Source organism: Felis catus, chromosome E3 (genome assembly GCF_018350175.1).
Source record: "Felis catus isolate Fca126 chromosome E3, F.catus_Fca126_mat1.0, whole genome shotgun sequence".
NCBI classification, from domain to species: domain Eukaryota; kingdom Metazoa; phylum Chordata; class Mammalia; order Carnivora; family Felidae; genus Felis; species Felis catus.
In genome coordinates, this window is record NC_058383.1 from 31,699,132 (window position 1) to 31,720,350 (window position 21,219).

At 53.4% G+C, this 21,219-nt stretch overlaps 1 protein-coding gene across 1 annotated transcript in view; it reads left to right on the forward strand.

The window, feature by feature from the left end:
• The first annotated feature begins 905 nt into the window (after positions 1-905).
• LOC102899050 overlaps positions 906-21,219 on the forward strand; it is a 124,917-nt gene continuing 104,603 nt past the window's right edge. Inside the window, exons 1-8 of the mRNA XM_023247099.2 lie at positions 906-1,054; positions 4,875-4,928; positions 6,059-6,219; positions 10,874-10,944; positions 12,735-12,900; positions 12,975-13,109; positions 13,859-14,039; positions 16,305-16,450. Coding sequence (XP_023102867.2) covers positions 1,000-1,054; positions 4,875-4,928; positions 6,059-6,219; positions 10,874-10,944; positions 12,735-12,900; positions 12,975-13,109; positions 13,859-14,039; positions 16,305-16,450 — 969 coding nt within the window. The 5' untranslated portion in view covers positions 906-999. The remainder of the gene's footprint in view (positions 1,055-4,874; positions 4,929-6,058; positions 6,220-10,873; positions 10,945-12,734; positions 12,901-12,974; positions 13,110-13,858; positions 14,040-16,304; positions 16,451-21,219) is intronic.

The following is a 21,219-nucleotide window of genomic DNA, read 5'->3' on the forward strand; positions in this document are numbered from 1 at the left end:
TTAAACGTTGAGCCCTGAAGCACCTGGGGGGGCGGAGTTGGTTAAGCGTCCAACTTTGGATCACATCACGATCGTGAGGTTTATGAGTTCGAGCCCCGTGTCGGGCTCTGTGCTGACAGCTCGGAGCCTGGAGCCTGCTTCAGATACTGTGTCTCCCTCCCTCTCTGCCCCTCCCCTGCACTGAACGAACTGAAGACCACTGAACTGTGCACTTCGAATGGGAGAATCGTGTGATTCGTATTATATCTCCATAAAGCGGTTTATAAAAAGCGTCTTTAATGTGGGAAGTAGGTGTATGTGATGAGAGGCCCACAGGGCCCAAGGAGGCGGTGCACCCGGAGATTGGCTGCCCGCAGCCTCAAAACCAAAGATACAGGTGGAGGTGACTTTGAGGTGAGGAGAAGGAGGAGGTGAGGTCTGGGGGGAAAAAAAACAGGACGGTGGCCTTGGGTCAGGGCATGGGAAGAGCCTGCAGCCATCCACTGTTGGGTGAGAGCCATCGCTGGCGCCTGGGTTTGCCTATGTTGGGCAGTGGGGCGGACAAGCCAGACCTCACAGCGGTGATGGTTTTGCAATATTGTGAATGCCCTCGGTGCCACCAAACTGCCATTTAAAAATGGTTGAAATGGTAAATTTGATTTCAGACCACACACACACACACACACACACACACACACACACACACACATCAAGGTCGTGTTTGCCTTCTGCCCCAGAAGCTCCCTTTACAAGGCTTGAAGAGGCAAACCTTTCTTTGCCTCTCCTGAAAAGGGATTTTCCCCCTCAGTAGTCAGAAGCCCCCCTCCTCCTGGGTAGAGCGCTAAGAACTTGATCGGAGGCTTCTGATTGGCTGGGTCTTTGCCCTCGAAGCCCCCTCCTCCCCTCTCCACCGGCTGTGCCTACCCCTTTGGGAAAGAAAGTCCTTTTCAGGGTTCTCTGTGTCATCGAGAGAGGCTGACGGTGTGGGGCTCCTTTGGGCTGGTGGCGGTGCAGGTGCCCATGGGGCTCTTCCGTCTGGTCCTGCTCGGGGCGCTGGTGGCAGTGACTTCGGGGAGTAAGTAAAGCTGCTGTGGTCCTGGTTCTGTGTGGGGTGAAGCCTGGACAGCAACTCCTTCACCTGGGACAGTATTTATGTAGCCAGGTGCCTGTTGACCTGCTCTTCCCCTGACTCTCTTGGTTTTGCGTTTCATGGGGAGAAGGAAAGAGATTCCAGGTGGATCCTTATCTCTTGCCTCTGTCTTCCACCAACCTCCTCTGAAAACTTGAGACCAGATCTGTAATGCTGAGGGATGAAATGCTAAGTTGAGGGCTCTGAGCTTGTGCGCAGGGATGCTTAGCTGTTTGCAGGGGTGTGAGGTGGTGGGCATGAAGATTCGAAGCAGCTCTCTGTCGGATGCAGCGTAACTTGGTGAAGTGTGCTTTTTATCTGTTGTCTGTTTCCTACGGAAGTGTTTAGGGCAGCCAGATTCAATAAAAACATAACGGGAGACAATATGTAATTTCAAAGTTGCTAGCAGCCCTGTGTAAAGAAATGCTAAAAAGGAACAGGTGAAATTAATTTGGGGGATATAATTGACTCGGCCCAATATTTCCAGAATCTCATTAGAGAATGTAGTCGCTGTAAAAAGGTATTAATGAGACATATTCTCCGTTCTCTGAAATCCGGTGTGTGCTTTATACTGGGAGAAAATTTCCAATTTTTTTTTTTTTAGCGTATTTCCATTCTAAGATTGTATTTTTTAAATGATCTCTATACTCAACTTGGGGCTCGAACTTAAAACCCTGAGAGCAAGAGTCGCACGCTCCATCGACGGAACCGGCCAGGTGCTCCCATATTTCAATTTGGAGGCTAAATTTTCATTGCAAGGACTTGATCTGTATTTAGATTTCCTAAGATTTAGAGTTGAAAAGGGGGGTTCGTACACTAAGTGGTTTTAAACCTACTTAAGTTTTCCAGTAGCTGACTTGAGTTACTGGTTTTTCATTGAAACACAAAATGGAAAGTTCCTCCATAACACCAGCCACATTTCAGATGCCCAATAGCCACACGTGGCTGGTGGCTACTGTCCTGGACGGTGCAGGTCAGATTGTAGCTGGCTCTTTGATTTTGTTTTGCTATATTTTCAGCACCTATTTGCCTAGTGCACAGTAGGTACTCAGTAAATCTGGGCTGAATAAATGAATGCATGGGGACCAGAACTGACATCCGAGAAGGCTGAAAGGAGACCCGGTTTCATTTCCAGGCTGTAGAGATCACATCCATTTCAGTCCCTTTCGGATCTCTCCCTTGAAACGAGTAGGATCCGATAGAGAGATGTATTACCTTTCCAAGTTCAATGTTTCCCCTCTTTGGCTGATCTACTTGGTAGGATTATTGAATCGTTTTGGAACTTTTTAAATTTAAATACTATTTTTTTTAATACTTAGAATATTTATTTTAAAAATTTTTAATATAATTTTTCATCAAATTGGCTAACAGACAGTGTGCTCTTGGTTTGGGGGCTAGATTCCTCTGGTTCATTGCTTACATTCAACACCCAGTGCTCATCCCAACAAGTGCCCTCCTCAATGCCCATCACCCATTTCCCCTCCCCCCACCATCAACCCTCAGTTTGTTTTCAGTATCCAAGAGTCTCTTAAGGTTTGCCTCCCTCCCATGCTGTTTGTAACTATTTTCCCTCCCCCCCCCTCTTCTGTTAAGTTTCTCAAGATCCACATATGAGTGAAAACAGATGCTATCTGTCTTTGTCTTCTTTCACTTAGCATAACACCCTCCAGTTGCATCCACGTTGCTGCAAATGGCAGGATTTCATTCTTATTGCCAAGTAGTATTCCATTGTATAAATATTGCTTTTTTAAGTGCTTGAGAAAGGAAGAGAACACGATTTAGTTCGAGCACAATACTCTTTGAACACACCTCGTTTCTGGAGCTCGTGGGGGATGGGGGCTCGCGGGCTGGGCTGCTTTGCAGCGTAGTTGGTGGGCAAAACAGATGCACAGGTTGTTGGAAGGGCAAACAAGCTGAATGCTGGGTCTGTGCACAATTGGGAGTCAAACGATTATGCATAAACAGGTTTAATTTGGTGCCCAGAGTATATGCTGTCAGAGACTTGGAGGAAAGCGGGAAGGGAAATCCATCAGGCTAAATGTCTTTGAAATGTGGTTTCATCCAGTGTTAACGTAATTGAGTGCGAAAAGCGATTTGTGAGGCGACATAAAACATTTGAGAGGCGGGGATGTCCTCTCACGTTCTGTTGTTTCCAAGGGTCTAAACAAAATGGCGTAAAATGCACTTTGCCCCATCTTGGGGACATGTTTCATCTCTCAAGGGATTAGGCAGGCTCCTATGGGAAATGGTTAGCCGTCGAGGCCCGGTGGGGTGGTTTTTTTTTTTTTTTCAGCGTTTTTTTTTTTTATTTTATTTTTGGGACAGAGAGAGACAGAGCATGAACGGGGGAGGGGCAGAGAGAGAGGGAGACACAGAATCGGAAACAGGCTCCAGGCTCCGAGCCATCAGCCCAGAGCCCGACGCGGGGCTCGAACTCACGGACCGCGAGATCGTGACCTGGCTGAAGTCGGACGCTTAACCGACTGCGCCACCCAGGCGCCCCCGGTGGGGTGGTTTTAAGGACGGAAACGGTATTCTAGAAAAGCTGTTGTCTGGACATGGTTGCAGCCGGATTCCTGGCGGAGGTTGTTCCGGGAGAGCGGGCTGGGTGGTGCCTGGGAAAAATCCAGGCAGGTGGCTGGAAGGAAGGACAAAGGGTTGACGGAAGGTGAAAGTGGGCAGCACTCGGGCTGGGACGAGTGAGGGAGAGAAGCTGACCCTTTCCCGGGAAGGAGGTGGGGGCGGATTCCCTGCAGAGGGACCTCCATGGCCTGGGGGAGGGGCTAGGAGGTGGGGAGCCCGTGCTGTTCATTCTGTGGTTGGCTTCCGCTGCTGAGAAGGCGGCCGTGGTGGTGAGGGGTGGAGGAGGTGTTCCGGAGGCTCTGGAGACCACCGTTCATTGCTGCAGACCCCTGGTCTGGCTTTGTCGGTTCACAGTGGTCAGGGAGGACCCTGCTGGGGTGAGACCCGGAGGAGCCTGGGGTGTGGAGAACAGGAGGAAGAGTGTTCAGGGAGGAGGGAACAGCATGTGCGAAGGGCTTAAGCTGAAGAAGAGGACCCATGCGTCCAGAGGGTGAGGGCCAGGTGAGAAGTGGCCAGAGGGCAGACAGCGGCCAGCCCTGGTGCTCAAGGATGTCCTTAGGAGTGCATGTGGCTTGAGGGGGGCCGGGAGGGGACTTGGGAGCTGTTAAACCAGGAGCGATGTGATCAGATTGAGCTTTTTGTTCTTCCTACACTTTATTTTTGAGAGCGAGAGAAAGAGAGTGTGAGCTGGGGAGGCACAGAGAGAAGAAGGAGAGACAGAATCCGAAGCAGGTTCCGGGCTCTGAGCTGGACTGAGCCGTCCAGGCGCCCCCAGATTTTGGTTTTTAAGACAACTCCAGCTGCGGACGAGGAGTTGTGGACACGGGGGATAGTTAGGAGACGGGGCAGGGAGAGGAGGGAGGGAGACTTGCGTTTGTTGATGGACTCGACAGAGCTTTGGGGGCGGCCATCAGGAAGAGAGTAAGAACGCAAATGACTCCCAGGTTACCAGCTCGGGCAATGAGGACAGTGGTGCCACATCCACAATGGGGGAGAGCAGGTTGGATAAGGGATGGGGAGGTCATTCCCAGCCCTCTGACAGACAGGAGTACTGGCATCATCTCTTGTCCCCTCGGACGCTTAAGCGTCCCCCCCCCCCACAAGCAGGTCAGTGGCCGGTGGGTGGGGCCGTCCCGTGCCTCCTCCTGGCCCTGCCCTTGTTCCATCCGATCTGTGATTTCAGAACCTCAAGATGTGCTGACGAGCCGGGCAGCCTCCTGCTTGAAGACAGGTGCAGGTGAGCAAGGGTCTCCGGAGACAGGAGCGGGCAGGGCTGGGGGTGGGAGCAAAGCGGACCAGCTGCCTGGTGTGAGTGGGGACAGCCTCCTCGGAGCACATGTCCCCATTCCCAGAGCGGCCGGTGCAGAGGAGAGAGGCCAGTTCTGGAAAGGCCATCTGGTCATCAGCAGTTGGCGGAGTAAACAGCACGCCTGGGGCTCTGGCCTTACACCTTGTGGTCCCCAGATGGAGTAAACATCTGTGCCGGGCGATTGTATTTGCATTTTGGGGTGGAGTAGATGAGAGAGCTTTAGGGCGAATTCTTTGGAGGGAGAGAAACATCCGGGAGTGTGAGGTGTGGCTGTTTGAGCACCTGAAAATGTTAATTCACTGACAAGCCCCAGAGAAGGGTGGGGTGTCATAGTTAGCTGGGTTTCGCAATTGGTCCCCTGGCCTAAATGGGAGGTTAGGGAAGTATAGAGCCGCCTCCTCCCTAAGTCAGCCCTTCCCGCCACCTCATTGTCCCCTGAGGCTGGCCAGCTTCCCGCCGGTTCCCATCAAGAACCAGGACAACCCTCTCCTAGCGCACATGACGCACATGACGTCCTCAAGGCCACAGGTGAGGACTCAAACTCCCAAGGTTGGCATCCCAGCTGTGTGACGCTGGGTAAGTTAGTTAACCTCTCTGAGCCTCAGTTTCCACCTCTGTAAAATGGAGAAAGAAGAGCCACCCAGAGTTGGTTGAGGCCTAAATGAGTTCACGTAAGTGTAGATCAGTGGTCCTGAATCAGGACGGTACCCCTCAGGGTGTTTTGCAGTGTCTAGAGAGAGTTTGGGTTAGCACAGCTGGTGGTCACATCTGGCGGGTAGGGGCCAAAAATGGCGTATAAAGGTGTCAGAAGGGGGCCTTAGCGTAAGAAAACGCTGGTCGCCCTTTGCTCAACACGTATTGTTCCTGTCTTTATTTTCTTCTTCACCCTCAGAGGAGGGTGCCGTCTGCTGGGCTTGCCCTGCACCTGGAACAGGCAGCTCATGGACCAGTGGAGGCAGGGAGGTGGGAACCCAGACGTCTAAATATCCTAGGTGGAGTTGAGTCGCAGAGGTTGATGGGTTGTCAAGGTGACATTCTATCCTCTGTCTGCTCTCCAGGGTCAGCTGAGCCCCACCTTCCTGTGGGCACCAGATACACCTATCGATTTTCCACCAACACCAGTACTGGCCTGCAGGGGGCCCCGGCGGAGGGGAGTGGCCTTGGCCTCCGAGGATTGGTCATCCTAGACGTGCTTGGCCCGTGCCAGATGGCCTTATGGGTGAGCGTCTTTGGGCAACCAGGAGATCCCAAGGATGCTGGGGAGGGCCCAGGGGAAGTTACAGCCCCCTCTCTACCCCCGGCTTTCCATTATACATAAATGGAGAGGAGATTTCTGAACAATCTCAAGTTCATCAGGTCAGGACTCTAGAGGGTGACCTCGGAATGTGGCGCCATTTTGGTTGTAGGAGGTACCCTGTGTGGGACTAGCGGGGGTTAAAAAAAAAGAGGGAAAGGGAAAGTATTCCTCGGAGCGAATAAAGCCATGGGATTGGGTGTTGGGGGGCAAGCTGTGTCCTTGGTAGGAATGAGGGTCCAAGCTGGGGAACATGAGCGAACACAGCTGAGGGTCCACGGCTCGGGTTAAAGGCACATGGTAAAGCTCCCTTGTGGTCTCACAAGTAGAAAGGCCTGCTTCTTCTTTGCTGTCTCCTTCCTGATGATTCTCCTGTGGTTCCTGGACAGACCCTCCCACCCCACATCAACGGCGGCCTTTTGCTTTCCCAGAAGTCTTTTAAAAAAAAAATTTTTTTTTAATGTTTATTTTTGAGAGAGAGGGAGAGACAGAGCGTGAGCAGGGGAGGAGCAGAGAGAGAGGGAGACCTAGAATCTGAAGCAGGCCCCAGGCTCTGAGCTGTCAGCACAGAGCCCAACGCGGGACTCGAACTCACGGACCACGAGATCATGCCCTGAGCCGAAGGTGGGCGCTCAGCCGACTGAGCCACCCAGGCGCCCCTCCCAGAAGTCTTATCTCCTGCTTGAGAAGCATTTCTGAACTGGCCAGAATGCTTGCTCACAAGCGTTGCTCAAAACTTTTTTTTTTGGGGCGCCTGGGTGGCGCAGTTGGTTAAGCGTCCGACTTCAGCCAGGTCACGATCTCGCGGTCCGTGAGTTCGAGCCCCGCGTCGGGCTCTGGCCTGATGGCTCAGAGCCTGGAGCCTGTTTCCGATTCTGTGTCTCCCTCTCTCTCTGCCCCTCCCCTGTTCATGCTCTGTCTCTCTCTGTCCCCAAAATAAATAAACGTTGAAAAAAAAAATTTAAAAAAAATTGAAAAAAAAAGAAAAAACAACAACTTTTTTTTTTTTAATGTTTTCACGTAGACCACTGGATGTGGTCTCTCGAGGGGTGGCTGTGAGCTGCCTCTAAATTCTTCAACCGCCCAAAATGTCCGCTCTGGTCCCGAACTTCATCTGGAGTCTGTTGTCCGCTCACGTCCATCAAAATACTGGCAGCTGTTGGCTGGTTTTCTGTAAGACCAGTTTTCACAAAGCACGTTGTGTGCTGCCGTAGATTTCGTTCGTTTGCTTTAAGCATTTAAAAAAAAAATTGGTAATGTCAAATGTCGGCCAGAAAAGAAAAACTGGCTTCTATCAAAGGCGTTTGGGAAAAAATGGAAACTTTACAGCCGCCCAGCAGGCAATCCGTTACATACATTTTTGTGTCAAAGGTGTGAAAACGGATCTTCAGAGCAACGTGTTTTCACAAACGGAACGTGTGGGTCTAGTGACCACCAGATCAAGAAGTGAAACACAGCCCCCGTCACCTGCCCCGTTCTCTCTTCTGGTCACTTTTCCAGAGGCCTTCCGGAGTTCTAATGCCATGGATTAGTTTTGTCTGTCTTTGCACTTGGCTCCCGTGGAATTATTCAGGATGTTCTCTTTTGCGTCTGCCTTCTGTCTATTCTTTTTGTGTGTGTGTGTGTAATTTTTTAAATGTTGATTTTTGAGAGAGAACAAGCGGGGAGGGGCAGAGAGAGAGAGAGAGGGAGACACAGAATCGAAAGCAGGCTCTGGGCTCTGAGCTGTCAGCACAGAACCTGACTTGGGTCTCGAACTCATGAACTGTGACATCATGGCCTGAGCTGAAGTCAGATGCCCCACGGACTGAGCCACCCAGGCGCCCCTCTATTCTTTTTTTTTTTTTTTTTTAACGTTTATTTATTTTTGAGACAGAGAGAGACAGAGCATGAACAGGGAGGGGCAGAGAGAGAGGGAGACACAGAATCAGAAGCAGGCTCCAGGCTCTGAGCCATCAGCCCAGAGCCCGACGTGAGGCTTGAACTCACGGACCGTGGGATCGTGACCTGAGCTGAAGTCGGACGCTTAACCGACTGAGCCACCCAGGCGCCTCACATTCTTTTTTTTTTTTTAATTGTAAACTATGCAAAAAAAATTTACTATTTGAACTATTCTATGTGTATAATTCAGTGGTAATACATACGTTTATCATGATGTGTGACCATCACCACTATCCTGCTCCAGATGATTCATCACCCCGAACAGAAGCCCTCTACTTGTTATACAGTAACGCCCCCTGCCTCTGTCCCCCCACCCCCGCATCTCTATTCGACTTCCTGCCTCTATGAACTTCCTAGTGAGGTACGTCCAAGAAGTGGGATCACTTATCGCAATCGATATGCAAACCGTGTCTGGCTTCTCTCATTGAATATAATGTTTTCAAGGTTCATCCACATCATAGCGTGTATCAGAACTCTGTTTTCTTTTTTAATTTAATTTAATTTTTTTACGGTTTATTTATTTTGAGAGAGAGAGAGAGACAGTGTGTGTGTGAGCACGGGAGGGGCAGAGAGAGAGAGAGGGAGAGAGAGAATCCCAAGCAGGTTCCACGCTCTCAGTGCAGAGCCTGATGCGGCGCTCGATCTCACAAGCCAGGAAATCACCACCTGAGGCAAAACCGAGAGTCGGGTGCTTAACCGACTAAGCCACCCAGGCGCCCCCTAATTTTACTTTATTTTGTTATTAAAAAAAATTTTTTTAACGTTTATTCATTTTTGAGAGACAGAGAGAGACAGCATGAGCAGGGAAGGCGCAGAGAGAGAGGGAGACACAGAATCCCAAGCAGGCTCCAGGCTCCGAGCTGTCAGCACAGAGCCTGACACGGGGCTCGAACTCACGAACTGCGAGATCATGACCTGAGCCGAAGTAGGATGCTCAACCGACTGAGCCACCCAGGCGCCCCCTAATTTTATTTTTAATTGTAAAAAAGCATATAATATAAATTCTTGCCTTTTAACCATTTTTAAATGTACAGTTAAGTAGTGTGTTACAAAACCATGTTGTGCTTCTCTATGTAAAAGTTGCACATACGGAATATAGCTAGAATGGATGGCTTTCAATCGAGTGGTCAGAAAGCAAGTGCTATCAGTTATGTGGCTGAGGGATTCATTGTCCAGGACAACGTCTCAGTGCCAAGGGGGACCGTATCTCACCCCAAGATTGAAAGCCTGGGTGACTGGGGGCACGACAGACCCTCTGTTGGGGGAGGGGAGCTGGTTTTCAGGGGAGAGAGCAAATGGGTTTCAGGCAAGATGAAGATGAGTCACTTTGAAACAAAAATCCTCAGACAGTGAAACGACCCTGTAAGATGCTATCCTGGTGGACACGTGTCATGATGGGTCTGTCCAAACCCATAAAAACGCGCGACACCAAGAGGGACCCCTGATGTAAACTCTGGGCTTTCGGGTGATGATGATGATGTCTCCATGCAGGTTCGTGTATTGTGACAAATGTACCACCCTGGCGGGGTGTGGGTAAAGGGGGAGGTTGTGGGTGTGGGCATATATGGGGTATGTGGGAAATCTCTGCACCTTCTCAGTATTGCTATAAACATAAAACTGCTCTAAAAACAGTCTTTTTTGGGCGCCTGGGTGACTGCGTCGGCTGAGCGTCCAACCTCGGCTCAGGTCGTGATCCTGTGGTTCGTGGGTTTGAACCCTTCATCGGGCTCTGTGCTGACAGCTCGGAGCCTGGAGCCTGCTTCTGATTCTGTGTCTCCCTCTCTCTCTGTCCTTCCCCGCTCATGCTGTCTCTCTCAAAAATAAATAAACATTAAAAAAAATAATTAAAAAATTTAAAAAAGTAGCCTGTTTTGTAAAAAGTGACATCAGTCACACGAGGAAGGCAGTTTTTAGGGGTGATTTTATTTTTCAAGTTGAGAAAGTCCATCTTTTGTGATAAGCGCACACACACGGGCACATGGACATATCCACAGGGGCATTGGGACATCCAGGTTTTTTTTTTTTTTTTAATTCTTTTTTTTTCAACGTTTATTTATTTTTGGGACAGAGAGAGACAGAGCATGAACAGGGGAGGGGCAGAGAGAGAGGGAGACACAGAATCGGAAACAGGCTCCAGGCTCTGAGCCATCCACCCAGAGCCCGACGCGGGGCTCAAACTCACGGACTGCGAGATCGTGACCTGGCTGAAGTCGGGCGCTTACCGACTGCGCCACCCAGGCGCCCCCGACATCCAGGTTTTTTAAATGCACGGTGAGCAAAGTCTTTGTTGGCTTTGCAATTCTCACATATTTTGTTGATACACTATATTATAGATAGACATCTCTTCCCACACTGCTCGGGCCTTTTAGGCAAAATGAGAAACCAGTGAGAACTTTCTGGGCATTGACCAGGGAGCCGTAGATTCTGGGTATTTCAACTCTTTATCCCCTGGAGCTAGTTGGCCTCCACCACCCAGGAGCTAGAACCTTCCCTCAAGGGAAGGATCTCTCTGCCTGGCTCCCGACACGGGGGTCTTATTACCATGCTGGGCCCCAGAACTGCTCGATGGGTGGGGGTGCCGGTGGGGTCCTGGGATATCCCCGGAGAGGTCACCAACTCACGGCCCTTTCTGCTTTAGCTCCAAGGCTTCCAGGTGACCTCCATCTTGGGGTCCAAGGTGACAGTTCTGGAGGATTCTGAGAGTTTGAGGTAAGACCCTAGCCTTACTCGTGGTAGGACCGCACCTACAAGCCCTGTACCCCCTTCTGTTAGCCACCAGGTGTCAGGTGCACCGAGTTAGATTGCAAGAACGGTGAGGGTGACCCCACCTTAGGTTTTGACCTTGGGAAGCGCCCAGGCCAGACCATTGATGAAAACGACTGAGAGTTAGGGCGTAGGAGACTTGAGTGAGTCTAAGTAGCCTCAGATGGCCCTCCCTTACCTGGTCGGAGAAGCTGGTCTCCTATTTCCCTGTCCATCACCCTCCACATGTCCAGGGTTTGTGTTTGTCCAACACCCACTGGGCATTGTCCATGAGTACATTCTGGGAGACCCTGGGTACCCATGAAAGCTCACCCCTCTCCCTTCCCTGTCTCTGCTGAGATGGGGGTTTTCTTGGACACCCATGGCCTCTCGCTTCCCGAGCTAAGCCTCCCTTTTGTGACCCGGCCAAGCCTGGAATTCTCTTTCAGGCTTGTTTCCCAGGACTCCCTGACAGTGGCCTCAGTGGCCTCAAAGCTCAATCCAGCCGCCAGACTGAAGACAAGCCCATCCCTGCAGATGCCTCTTCCTTTTTTATTGCAAATTCATTTGTTAAAAAATAAAGCCTTTGTGCTGGGGTCCAGGGTTAGGGGACGCTGCCCAGGGGCAGATGGGTCCCTGCTGAAAGGCTTAGGGTGGTCTCCTCCGAGGGGGCAGTGAGGGCTATTGTCCCTGGGCTCCTCATCAGAAATGCTAAGTCACAGGGCTGGGGCTTGTCAGCTCCTTGAGGCCAGACTGACATTTGCTATTCTGGAAGGGGCGGGCAACATTTGCATTTCTCTAGCACAAGGCCTGAGACCCAGGGGGCTGCCTCCAGAGGGTCCCTGACTCCGGTCAGAGCTGGAGAGGGACAGTGACCTCCTGGGGAGGTGAAAGTAAGGACCTCAAGGTTCTGCTTTGCTGGATGGCTGCTGGACTTGAAGCGCCTCTCTCTTCTACACCCACACACAACTGTGGTGACTTCACGGCCCATCACCTCCCCCACCCCATCCCCCCACCTGGCAGGTGCAGGAGTGGTCCCATCACCTCCCCCCCATCCCCCCACCTGGCAGGTGCAGGAGTGGCGGGGAACAGAGGTGAGGGGTGGCGGGAGGAGCCCTGGGCTCAATTCTGCTCCCACCTCCTTCCTGACTTGCTGTGTAAGCCCCTCCCCCAGTAGCTCTCCCTCTCTGGGCCTCTTGTCCTCATCTGTACAGTGATGGGGTCTGAAGTTTCTGAGACCCATGGCCCTGGAGCCAGCCTGCCTTGGTTTGAATCCCGGCTGCTGCCCTAGTCCCTTTCTGGTTCTGAGCCTCAGTTTCCTCATCTGTTTGTGTGTGCGCACGTGCGCGTGCCTTTCGCGGTGTGGGGGGGGGGCGGGGTTGGGGGGATGCTAGATACCTCCCAATGGTCTGGGAAAATGAGAATCTCTGGAATTCAGGAAGCTCTTGGAAGTTGAGCTTTTGGTTACTTGACACTGGGAGCACCCGGGTGCTTTAGTCCAAGTGTTAGGAAGGTTGGGCTCACCTTGGAGCCAAGAGTTGGCTGCCGCTTGTGGTCCGTTCAGAAGTTGCTGGAGACCCCAGCAGAAGAGGGAAGCAAGGTCATTTGGGAAGATGGGGGGGGGGGGAGGGGGGAGGGGGAGGGCGTTCCCTAGGGGCTTCCTATGGGGAGTGACCTGTAGCAGGAGGGGCAAAGGCACTGTGGCCCCAGCAGTGCCTTGGAGGGTCCCCTCCTGACTCGCACCCACCGGTCCCCAGCGCTGCCCTGGGCCGCTATCCTCTGCGCTTCATCCTGCACGGGGGCCGCGTGGCCCGCCTGTGTCCTCGGAGCGCAGAGCCGCGCTGGGTGCTGAACGTGAAGCGCGCGGTGCTGAGCCTCCTGCAGGGGCGCCCGGGCGCCTCCGGCCCCCAGACCCTCGAGGAGGTGAGGCCGGGAGCCTGGTTTGGGGGGGCGGGAGCAGGGGAGGAGCAGGGGCTGACGGGGTCCCGCTCGCCCAGGTGGATGTCCTGGGCAGGTGTCCTACCACTTACCAGCCACACGGTGCCTGGCTGCTCAAGACCAAGGACCTAGGCCGCTGCTCCCTGCGCAGAGCGCGCTCCTCGCTGCGCTCCCAGGCCCTGCCGGGAGAGGAGGTGAGTGCCCCCCTCCCCCCCTAGCCCTCCTGGACCCACCCTTCTATCCCTCCTCCCTCCCCAGCTCGCCCCGCCCTTTCCTGTCTACACCTCACTCCCCTCCATTCCCTCTCCCTAGTTCTCCTTCCCTCCAGACTCCTCTACCCCACACCCCCATCTCGTCCCCTTCGCCCTTCCCCCTTCCCTCCTGCTCCCTGGCCCCACTTCCTCTCCTCCCGTCCTGTCCCCAGCTCCCTGCTGAGAAAGTGTTTGGTCAATAGCACTTTTCTGGGTAAGGGTGAAAGATGATCACTGTTAATGTTAACAATTACACAAAGTCTTCTTTTAAGTTTATTTACCTCTTTTGAGAGAGGGAGGGAGCGGCAGGCCGGGAGAAAAGTGCTGTCAGCACAGAGCCTGATGCGGGGCTGGAACTCAGAAACCGTGAGATCCTGACCTGAGCCAAAACCTAGAGTTGGACGCTTAACCTAAGACTGAGCCACTCGGGCGCCCCTCTACAAAGTCTTAATATCTGACAGCCTCAGGTTCAAAGTGAGGTTTTAGTACCTGCCCTGGGGTTCCTTTGTGTGGGAACCCCCCTTGTCCTTTCCCTCTCTGTCAGCCTTTGCTCCGGCTGCTGGTACTACAACCCAGGTTGGGGGGAGGCTGAGGTCGGGCTTTGAGGCCCCCAGCATTCCCCACCTTACCCCTTCACAGCCGGGGCCTTGCCTGAGCCCCTGCCTGTCTCCCCCACCCCCACGGTCCAGCAGCCCGGCCTGGCGTCCCGCCTGACCTGCCACCAGAGTTTCCAGGCTGGCATACTGAGGGAGGCCTCCTGCACGGAGCTGGACACCGTGGGGCCCCTCTCTGAGAAGGCAAGTGCCGTGCACATGCGGACCCTTTCCTCGCTCACCCTGCTGCGTGAGATGTCCTTGGATCCGGCTGTCACAGGTGACCAAGGGTGGATGTGGGGACCCTCAGAGCAGACTTGAGACCCCCTGTGGCAGAGCGGCTCAGGCAGGCCTAGGGTGTATCACTCTTTCCCTGTTTGGCACCCTATCTGTCTTGAGCAGTTTCTGAAAATGGCTGTTGACACGGGAGTCCGTCTCTTTTTCTAGAAGTTTCTGCTGGCTCCCTTGGCTCAGGTTTGGTCTTGTCCTTTTCCCTGGGTTGTCTTCAGTGGAGATAGAATCTTCTGGTTCTCAGCTTTTGTGGGAGAATTCCACCTTCCATCTGATGACCTGAGCATTTTGGGGGCATGCTGACTCGGGTTTCCTGATTTTCTGGAAAGTTCCTGCCAACACATAGCGTTCCCTGGAGCTTGGCTCCCTTCTAGAATTTTGCACGGAAGGAAAGAAGCAAGGCATGCATCTGAGGGAAAAAGATACATATTTTTTGGTGGTTGAAAAACTGCTCTTTCCCTGAATAATCAAATAAAAATGATTGTTATTGCTGACCTTAGGGAAGGATTTACTGGGGGCCAGGAGTCGTGCTGAGCGTTTTATGTGGATTGTTTCATTTGGTTCTTATCATGACCCCAGTGGGAAGGTACTGTTGTTAGTTACTTTTTCAAATTAGGAAACTATACCTCGAAGAGGTAAGAGGACTTGTCTGAGGTCACACAGCGGGCAAGAGACAGAGCCGGGACTTGAACCCCCAGCTCTGTTCTGTAACCTTCGTGCCTCTGAGCCCAGGCTCACTGCACCACCTGGGCAAGAACCTGGCAGGTGGGACTGAAGTCCTGGAGCTTCCCAGCATCCCCTCTGGTTCTGCAGAACACTGGCTGGGGTCCCAGCCTGCCCTGCCTTCTGAGCTCTGCCTCGGGCACCATGCAGGCAGAAAGGGGTCATCTAGTCATGTTAAGACTGGATGTTCCCCAACGGAATTGAATGAACTGTCCGTGTGTTTTTTTTCATCTTTCATTAAGATAGAAGTGGCTTTATTTTTATTTTTTATTTAAAAAAAATTTTTTTTAACGTTTATTTATTTTTGAGACAGAGAGAGACAGAGCATGAACGGGGGAGGGTCAGAGAGAGGGAGACACAGAATCTGAAACAGGCTTCAGGCTCCGAGCTGTCAGCACAGAGCCCGACGTGGGGTTCGAACTCACGGACCGCGAGATCATGACCTGAGCCGAAGTTGGCCGCCCAACCGACTGAGCCACCCAGGCGCCCTATTTTTTATTTTTAAATATAAAAACTTTAAAAGTTCACGTTGCACACTTCATTTATTTATTTATTTTTTAAGTATTTATTTATTTTGAGAGCAGGGAGGAGCAGAGAGAGAAGGAGAGAAAGAGAGAATTCCAAGCAGGTCCTGTGCTGTGCACTGAGTCGGACATGGGGCTCGATCATGACCTGAGTCGGGATCAGGAGTCGGATGCTTAGCCCTTTAACCGACTGAGCCCCCCCAGGTGCCCCACAGTAATCCATTTAAAGTGAATGATTCAGTGGCTTCCAGTACAGTCACAGAGTTGTGCGTCTATCATGGCAGCTAACTGTAATATTTTCGTCACTCCAAAAAGAAATTTCACACCCAGGATACCTGCGTGGCTCAGTTGGTTGAGTGTCTGACTCTTGATTTTGGCTCAGGTCATGATCCCAGGGTCGTGGGATCTCAGGATTGAGCCCTGTGTCGGGCTCTGCTCTACGTGTGGAGCCTGCTTGAGGTATTCTTCCCCCCTGCTTGTGCTCTCTCTCTCTCTTTCTCTCTTTAAAATTAAAAAAAAAAAAATTAAAATTCACACCCATCTGCCATCATTCTCTATCCCTCTGGCCCCAGACAACCTCTCTGCTCTCTGGATTTGCCCCTTCCGGGAGTAGCATGTAGAGAGAATCATACGGTATGTGACCTTCCTTGGCTTGCCTCTTTCACTTCCGATAATGTTTCAAGGTGTCTCCACGTTGTACCGGGTGTCTGACCTTTTTATTGCTGAGTCGTCATCTGCACGGAGGGACTTTGCATGTTTTCTCTGTCACTCCCAAGAGCGCTTTGGAGGTAGCCTGTTTGACTGGCCCTCATGGATGGGTGTGAACGTTGTTTCCCATCTTTTGCTGGTAGCCGCAACTTGGCCATGATTTTCCTCGTGCCTGTCTGCCCCACCCACTTTGCCGGAAACATGCGGAAGTGTTGGCAGGGTTGGGGGGCGGCTCCCAGGGGGCCTTCTTCTCAATCTGGCCTTCCCCCCCCCCACCCCGTGTGGTCCTCCCCATCTAGTGCTTCCCATGTCAGATCCAGACGACGGGGAAGTCACTCCAAGCAGCCTGTTGTACGAGTGGGAGGAAACGCGGTCTCAGGCTTCGGTGGTCACAGTGGCTGTGTCCGTAAGGAAGCTGTGCCAGGCTCAGACCACCAGCTTCGAGGTAAGTGCCTTTGGCAGCCTTAGGCCAGAGTCTGGCCTGGGTCCCTGGGACACCCTCTTCTTTTTTTTGCCAAATCCTTCTTGGTGTTTAGTATCAGGGCTGCTACGTACAGTTGAGCAAGGTGTGTACTGCACAGCTGTGCCGGTTACAAAAGCAACGGAAGGGGAAGAAATCGAGCTGGTGTGTGCCGAGCCTTGTGGCCCAGTGCGGGGAGAAGATGAACAAAGCGGAGGCCTTTCTTTCACTTGCCCGTCTGCGGCCAGACCGTTCTGTTGGGCCCTCGGGCTAACTTTCTGAACCTGGCTTATCCTGGAGATCTCTCCGGAAATCTCTAGCCATACCCAGATCTGACCACTGGAGACTTCCCACCGAGTCCCAACCCATTCAGCCTTCCTTGGAGCTGCTGGTCGTTTAAAGTGGAGGAGTGGACTTGAGAGGAGTGGTTTTGTGGCCCAGAGAGATTTAGAAGGCTCGAGACATCTGGCTGGTTCCCTCCTTTGTGACTAATGACAGGATTTGTGGGAATACGTGATGCTGTGTCTTCCCCCTGCCTGTCTTGTTCTGAGATAGAGCCCCGCACCCACACATAGGAGGAGAAGCGGATAAGCTGTCCCTGGGGAAGGAAAAACGACGCGTCTGGGTCCTGTGTCGAGGCTGCCCTCCCACGTTGCCTTCCTATAAGAACCTTCCATGTTCCCAGGAATGATGTTCCCATCAGTGGGGCCCAAAGTGGCCGGTTTGCTCAGTTGGGGAACTGTGTAGTTTGTTCAGCAAGATGAGACGCTTATTACTACGTACTGGGCACTGTTCTCGGCCCTTAGAATGAAGGAGACAGGTACCGTCCCGGCTTTTACGTAGCATGAAATCCAGGGTGACGGGAGAGGGACCGTACCCACCACAGGTGATGAGGATTTCAGCTGTTGATGAGCGCTGGGAAGAGAACAGAGTAGGGGTGTGGCTGAGTGACCGCTTGGGACCAGGGTCTAAAGCAGAGGTCATTGGAGTGGAGCCCTGGGGTGGTCCCTTGACAATCTAGGGGCGAAAGTGCTCTGAAAAGAGCTTGAAAGAACCAGGGTCCGGAGTCTGAGCCCTGGGGACGTGTTTGGGGAGCTGGCCGCCCAGCCTCGCGGGAGCGGGACGGTGAGGACCGGTGGGGCCGCCTCCTGCAGAGCCTCATGGTCAGGATAATTTTCGGAACATTCTAGACACATCTCGATCTTTGTCCCGCCATCCCTGCCATTCACCACTCTGGGCTGGGTGTCACCAGTGACATTTGGGAGACTTTGTCTGCCTCCGCACCTGGGATAATCAGTGAGGACACTCACAAACCTGTGAACTGAATGTCCTGGACCCCTAGGGGCTGCGGGGGGCACATAGAGCAGGAAAGGGGGGGTCAGAGGTGCTGGCATGGGGTATAATTTTAAGTGATGATGGAGGTGACGTTGAGTAGGGGTCGGAAGAGCTGTGGATGTGGGTGGCCGGTGGCGGTGGAGGGGAGCCACAGCACATACTCCAGGGTAGGAGCTGCTCGGGGAGTCTGAGTGGCAGGGTGGTTGGTGGGGGCCTGTGGCTGGCACCCAGTGGGAAGCACGAGAGGGGACGAGGGTCCCCTCGGTGGAGCTCACAAATCCCTTTCTCTTGGGGTAGTGGGGAGCCTTGGAGGGTGTCGTACCGAGGAGGGAGGTCACGATCTGATGTGCATTTTAACGTTCTCCCTGTGGCTAAGGCTGGAGAACAGACCGAGCGCCAGGTGGGATGCAGGGAGCCCAGGCGAGAAGCTCTTGGGGTAACTTAGGGGGACATACAGGAAGGGGGTCTGGGAGACGAGGGGTGAAGGGTCAGATTCAGATGGAGACTGAGAAAATAGGTATTTTTATAATATATTGAGGATGTAGAGACTGTGTTTATACCTACTGATTACATTTATTGACGATGAAACAGAATAGAATATGTTGAATAAACAGACCGTGTGTTATATCTGCGTATAGTGGATGCATATTGAATACACACACACACACACACACACACACACATACATTTTGTACATGTGTGTATATACGGCAGAGACACACGGGGGAACCAGCTTGCTGATCCCGTGTGCCTCACCCTGGGGGTTTCGTGGGAGCCAGAAAGAAAGGGGCCATCTGCCTCGCAAGGTGGTGCTACAAGCCACCAGCTGGTTAGGAAGTGACCGGGCCAGCTGTCAACCCAGGCAGCCTGTCCCCCCAGCAGGGTTCTTACCTTGACATTCCTGGCACCTTGGGCCAGATCGTTCTTGAGTGGGGAGGGGCTGTCCTGTGCATCTCGGATGTTCAGCAGCATCCCTGGCCTCTGCTCACCAGAGGCCAGCCTCACCCCTATCCCAGCTGTGACAGAAGTGTCCCCAGGTGGTGCCACATAGCGCCAGGGGAGTAAGGTCACCCTCGCCGAGAACAGCCACTTTGTAGCCTACGTTCTAACTGTCATGTGGCTCACCCTCAGGAAGTGCTTGGAAACCACAGGACAGGCCCGCTTCCCTCGTCTGGCCCCCAGAGCATCCTCTGACTCCCTGGCCGGGCCCTTCCCCAGGAGAGGTGGCTCAGAGCAAGGCGTACTCGGGGCCTCCGTCTTGCTTCCTGGAGACTGGCAGTGCGGGCCCCTGAGGGCACAGGGCGGCTGTTCTGTATTTATAGCCCAAGAAAGGAAATAAATTGTTCTCCCTGGGGAGGTCCTCCCCGGCTGGCTGGCGTGTTGCTGCTGAGGACCTTGTTTCTGAAAGTGGCTTTTCAGGGATGCCTCAGTGCCCACGGAGCAGCTCCTCGGCCCCCTGAAGGCCTGGGGGGCCCGCCTGGTTGCCCTGGGGACCAGCCTTGCGGGCTTCGGCTTGGGATGCCCTTGCTCGTCCCCATTGTTGCTGGGCAGGAGACAAGATTGGTTTTTTCAGTCGGGAAACAAAACCAGGACTCCTGCTCAATAGAGAGCAAATTCTGCGGCCTGACCCTCGCCAGAGAGGCCCGGGAGTTTCGACGTGGGGGGCAGGGGGCTGTGATGGCCAGAAGCATCCGCAGATGATGCAGGAGGAGGTGAGAAGTGAGGCAGGGTGGCACAGCCCCACCCCCACTGCCAGGGAGGACTCCAGGCAGAGGGCTCGGGTCTTGGTTACCATCTGGTATTCTAAGAATATGGAGCCCGGTCATGGGCCTTTATTAAACACTGACTGTGTACAGCCAAGGGTTTTAGGGGCCGTGTAGACCGTGGTATGTCAGAGGTGATGGTCCAAACCCTGCAGGTCGGTTGTTAAACACAGCCGTTCTTATTAACGATCGTGTTAGAAATAAGTCCATGATAAGGGCACCTGGGTGGCTCAGTCAGTTGAGTGACCGTTGATTTCGGCTCAGGTCGTGATCTCATGATTCGTGAGATCGAGCTCCGCTTTGGGCTCTGCGTTGACAGGGTGGAGCCTGCTTGGGCTTCTTTCTCTCTCCCTGTCTCTTTGCCCCTCCTGCACGTGTGTTCTCTCTCGCTCTTAAACACCAAGAAAAAAAAAAAAAAGAGAAGTCACATTAGAAACAAAGGTAATCAGTGTTCAAAACCATCACTTGCCTGCCTGTGACCTTGACACCTGTGACCAGGGTGTTTGCACCTGCTGTAGGCGTGGGTGATGACATGACCTGCTCTCGCTGCTTTTTCCAAGTCTGCGTCCAGTGACAGCACGTGGGTACACGGGCAGCTGGAAAGGGGCCACAGTGGGAGTATTGACATCATGGGACTTGGCAGCTGCCAGAAGTCCGGGCTTTCTTTTTTCTTGTTTGTTTGCCCACCTCCACCCCATGCCCTCAGGCAGGGGACACTGTTGAATAGTGTGGGTTTAGGAGCTAGGTGGCCAGGGTTCAGTGCTCGACTCTGCCACTTAGGGGTGAGGCCACCGGCACCTGAGTAAAGCCCTCAGAGTGTCCCGGATCTTCTTTGTTAAGGGGGGATAACGACACCCACTCCCCGTAGGCTGTCGCGCGCGGGTCAAATGAGACGGTGCGTGCACGCGACCTAGAACGGTGCCTGGCACACAGCAGAGGCTCCGTACAAAGTGACCGGTGGTGGTCGTGGTGGTGTTCGCGTTAGGATCGTGCGTGCTTGTTAGTAGCGGACGGGCTTCTCCCTTGTCTCGCTGCTGGAGGGGAGAACCGGAGGCGGTGCTGTGATCCTTCCTGCTGTGGCTGACCCTGGAAGGCTAGTCCTGATGCCCACACTCGGGGCCGGAGGCCTCCCCGGAGGAGGCGGCATACTCCAGGGTGGATACCCGGCCTTCCCCAGGTGGCTAGGTGCTCAGCCAGGCACAGCAGTTGTTGGAGGGCTTCAAAGCATGAATGTCTCAGCCCAGAGAATCTCGGGTGATGCCGAGCTGAGCCCATCCAGAAGGCAGGCAGCAGGCCTGGAGTTGAGAGTCCCCGGGGGTGGCTGCCCCAAGCTGGGCTGACAGTCTTGAAGGCCAATAGCAGTCAGGGCCTGCCGTGGTGGTGACAGTCGCCCCACCCAAGGGGTGGCTTGTGTGTCCAGCACGAGAAAGTAAAGGCAAAGCTAAGGGTAGCCTCCAGCTCCACAAAGAGAAGGCACATCATAGGAACACTGTCCGGACCCCGGGGGCCAGATGTGCTGTCCGGAGGGGTGGGTGGGCCGAGCTGGCCAGTGAGGGGCCTGTTGTGCAGCCTGCGTCTTGCCCGGCCAAGCTGTGTGCACGGGAACTGGGTGCCTGCCACTCAGCACGGGAGGCCAGAGGCCGGACGAGTGGGTCC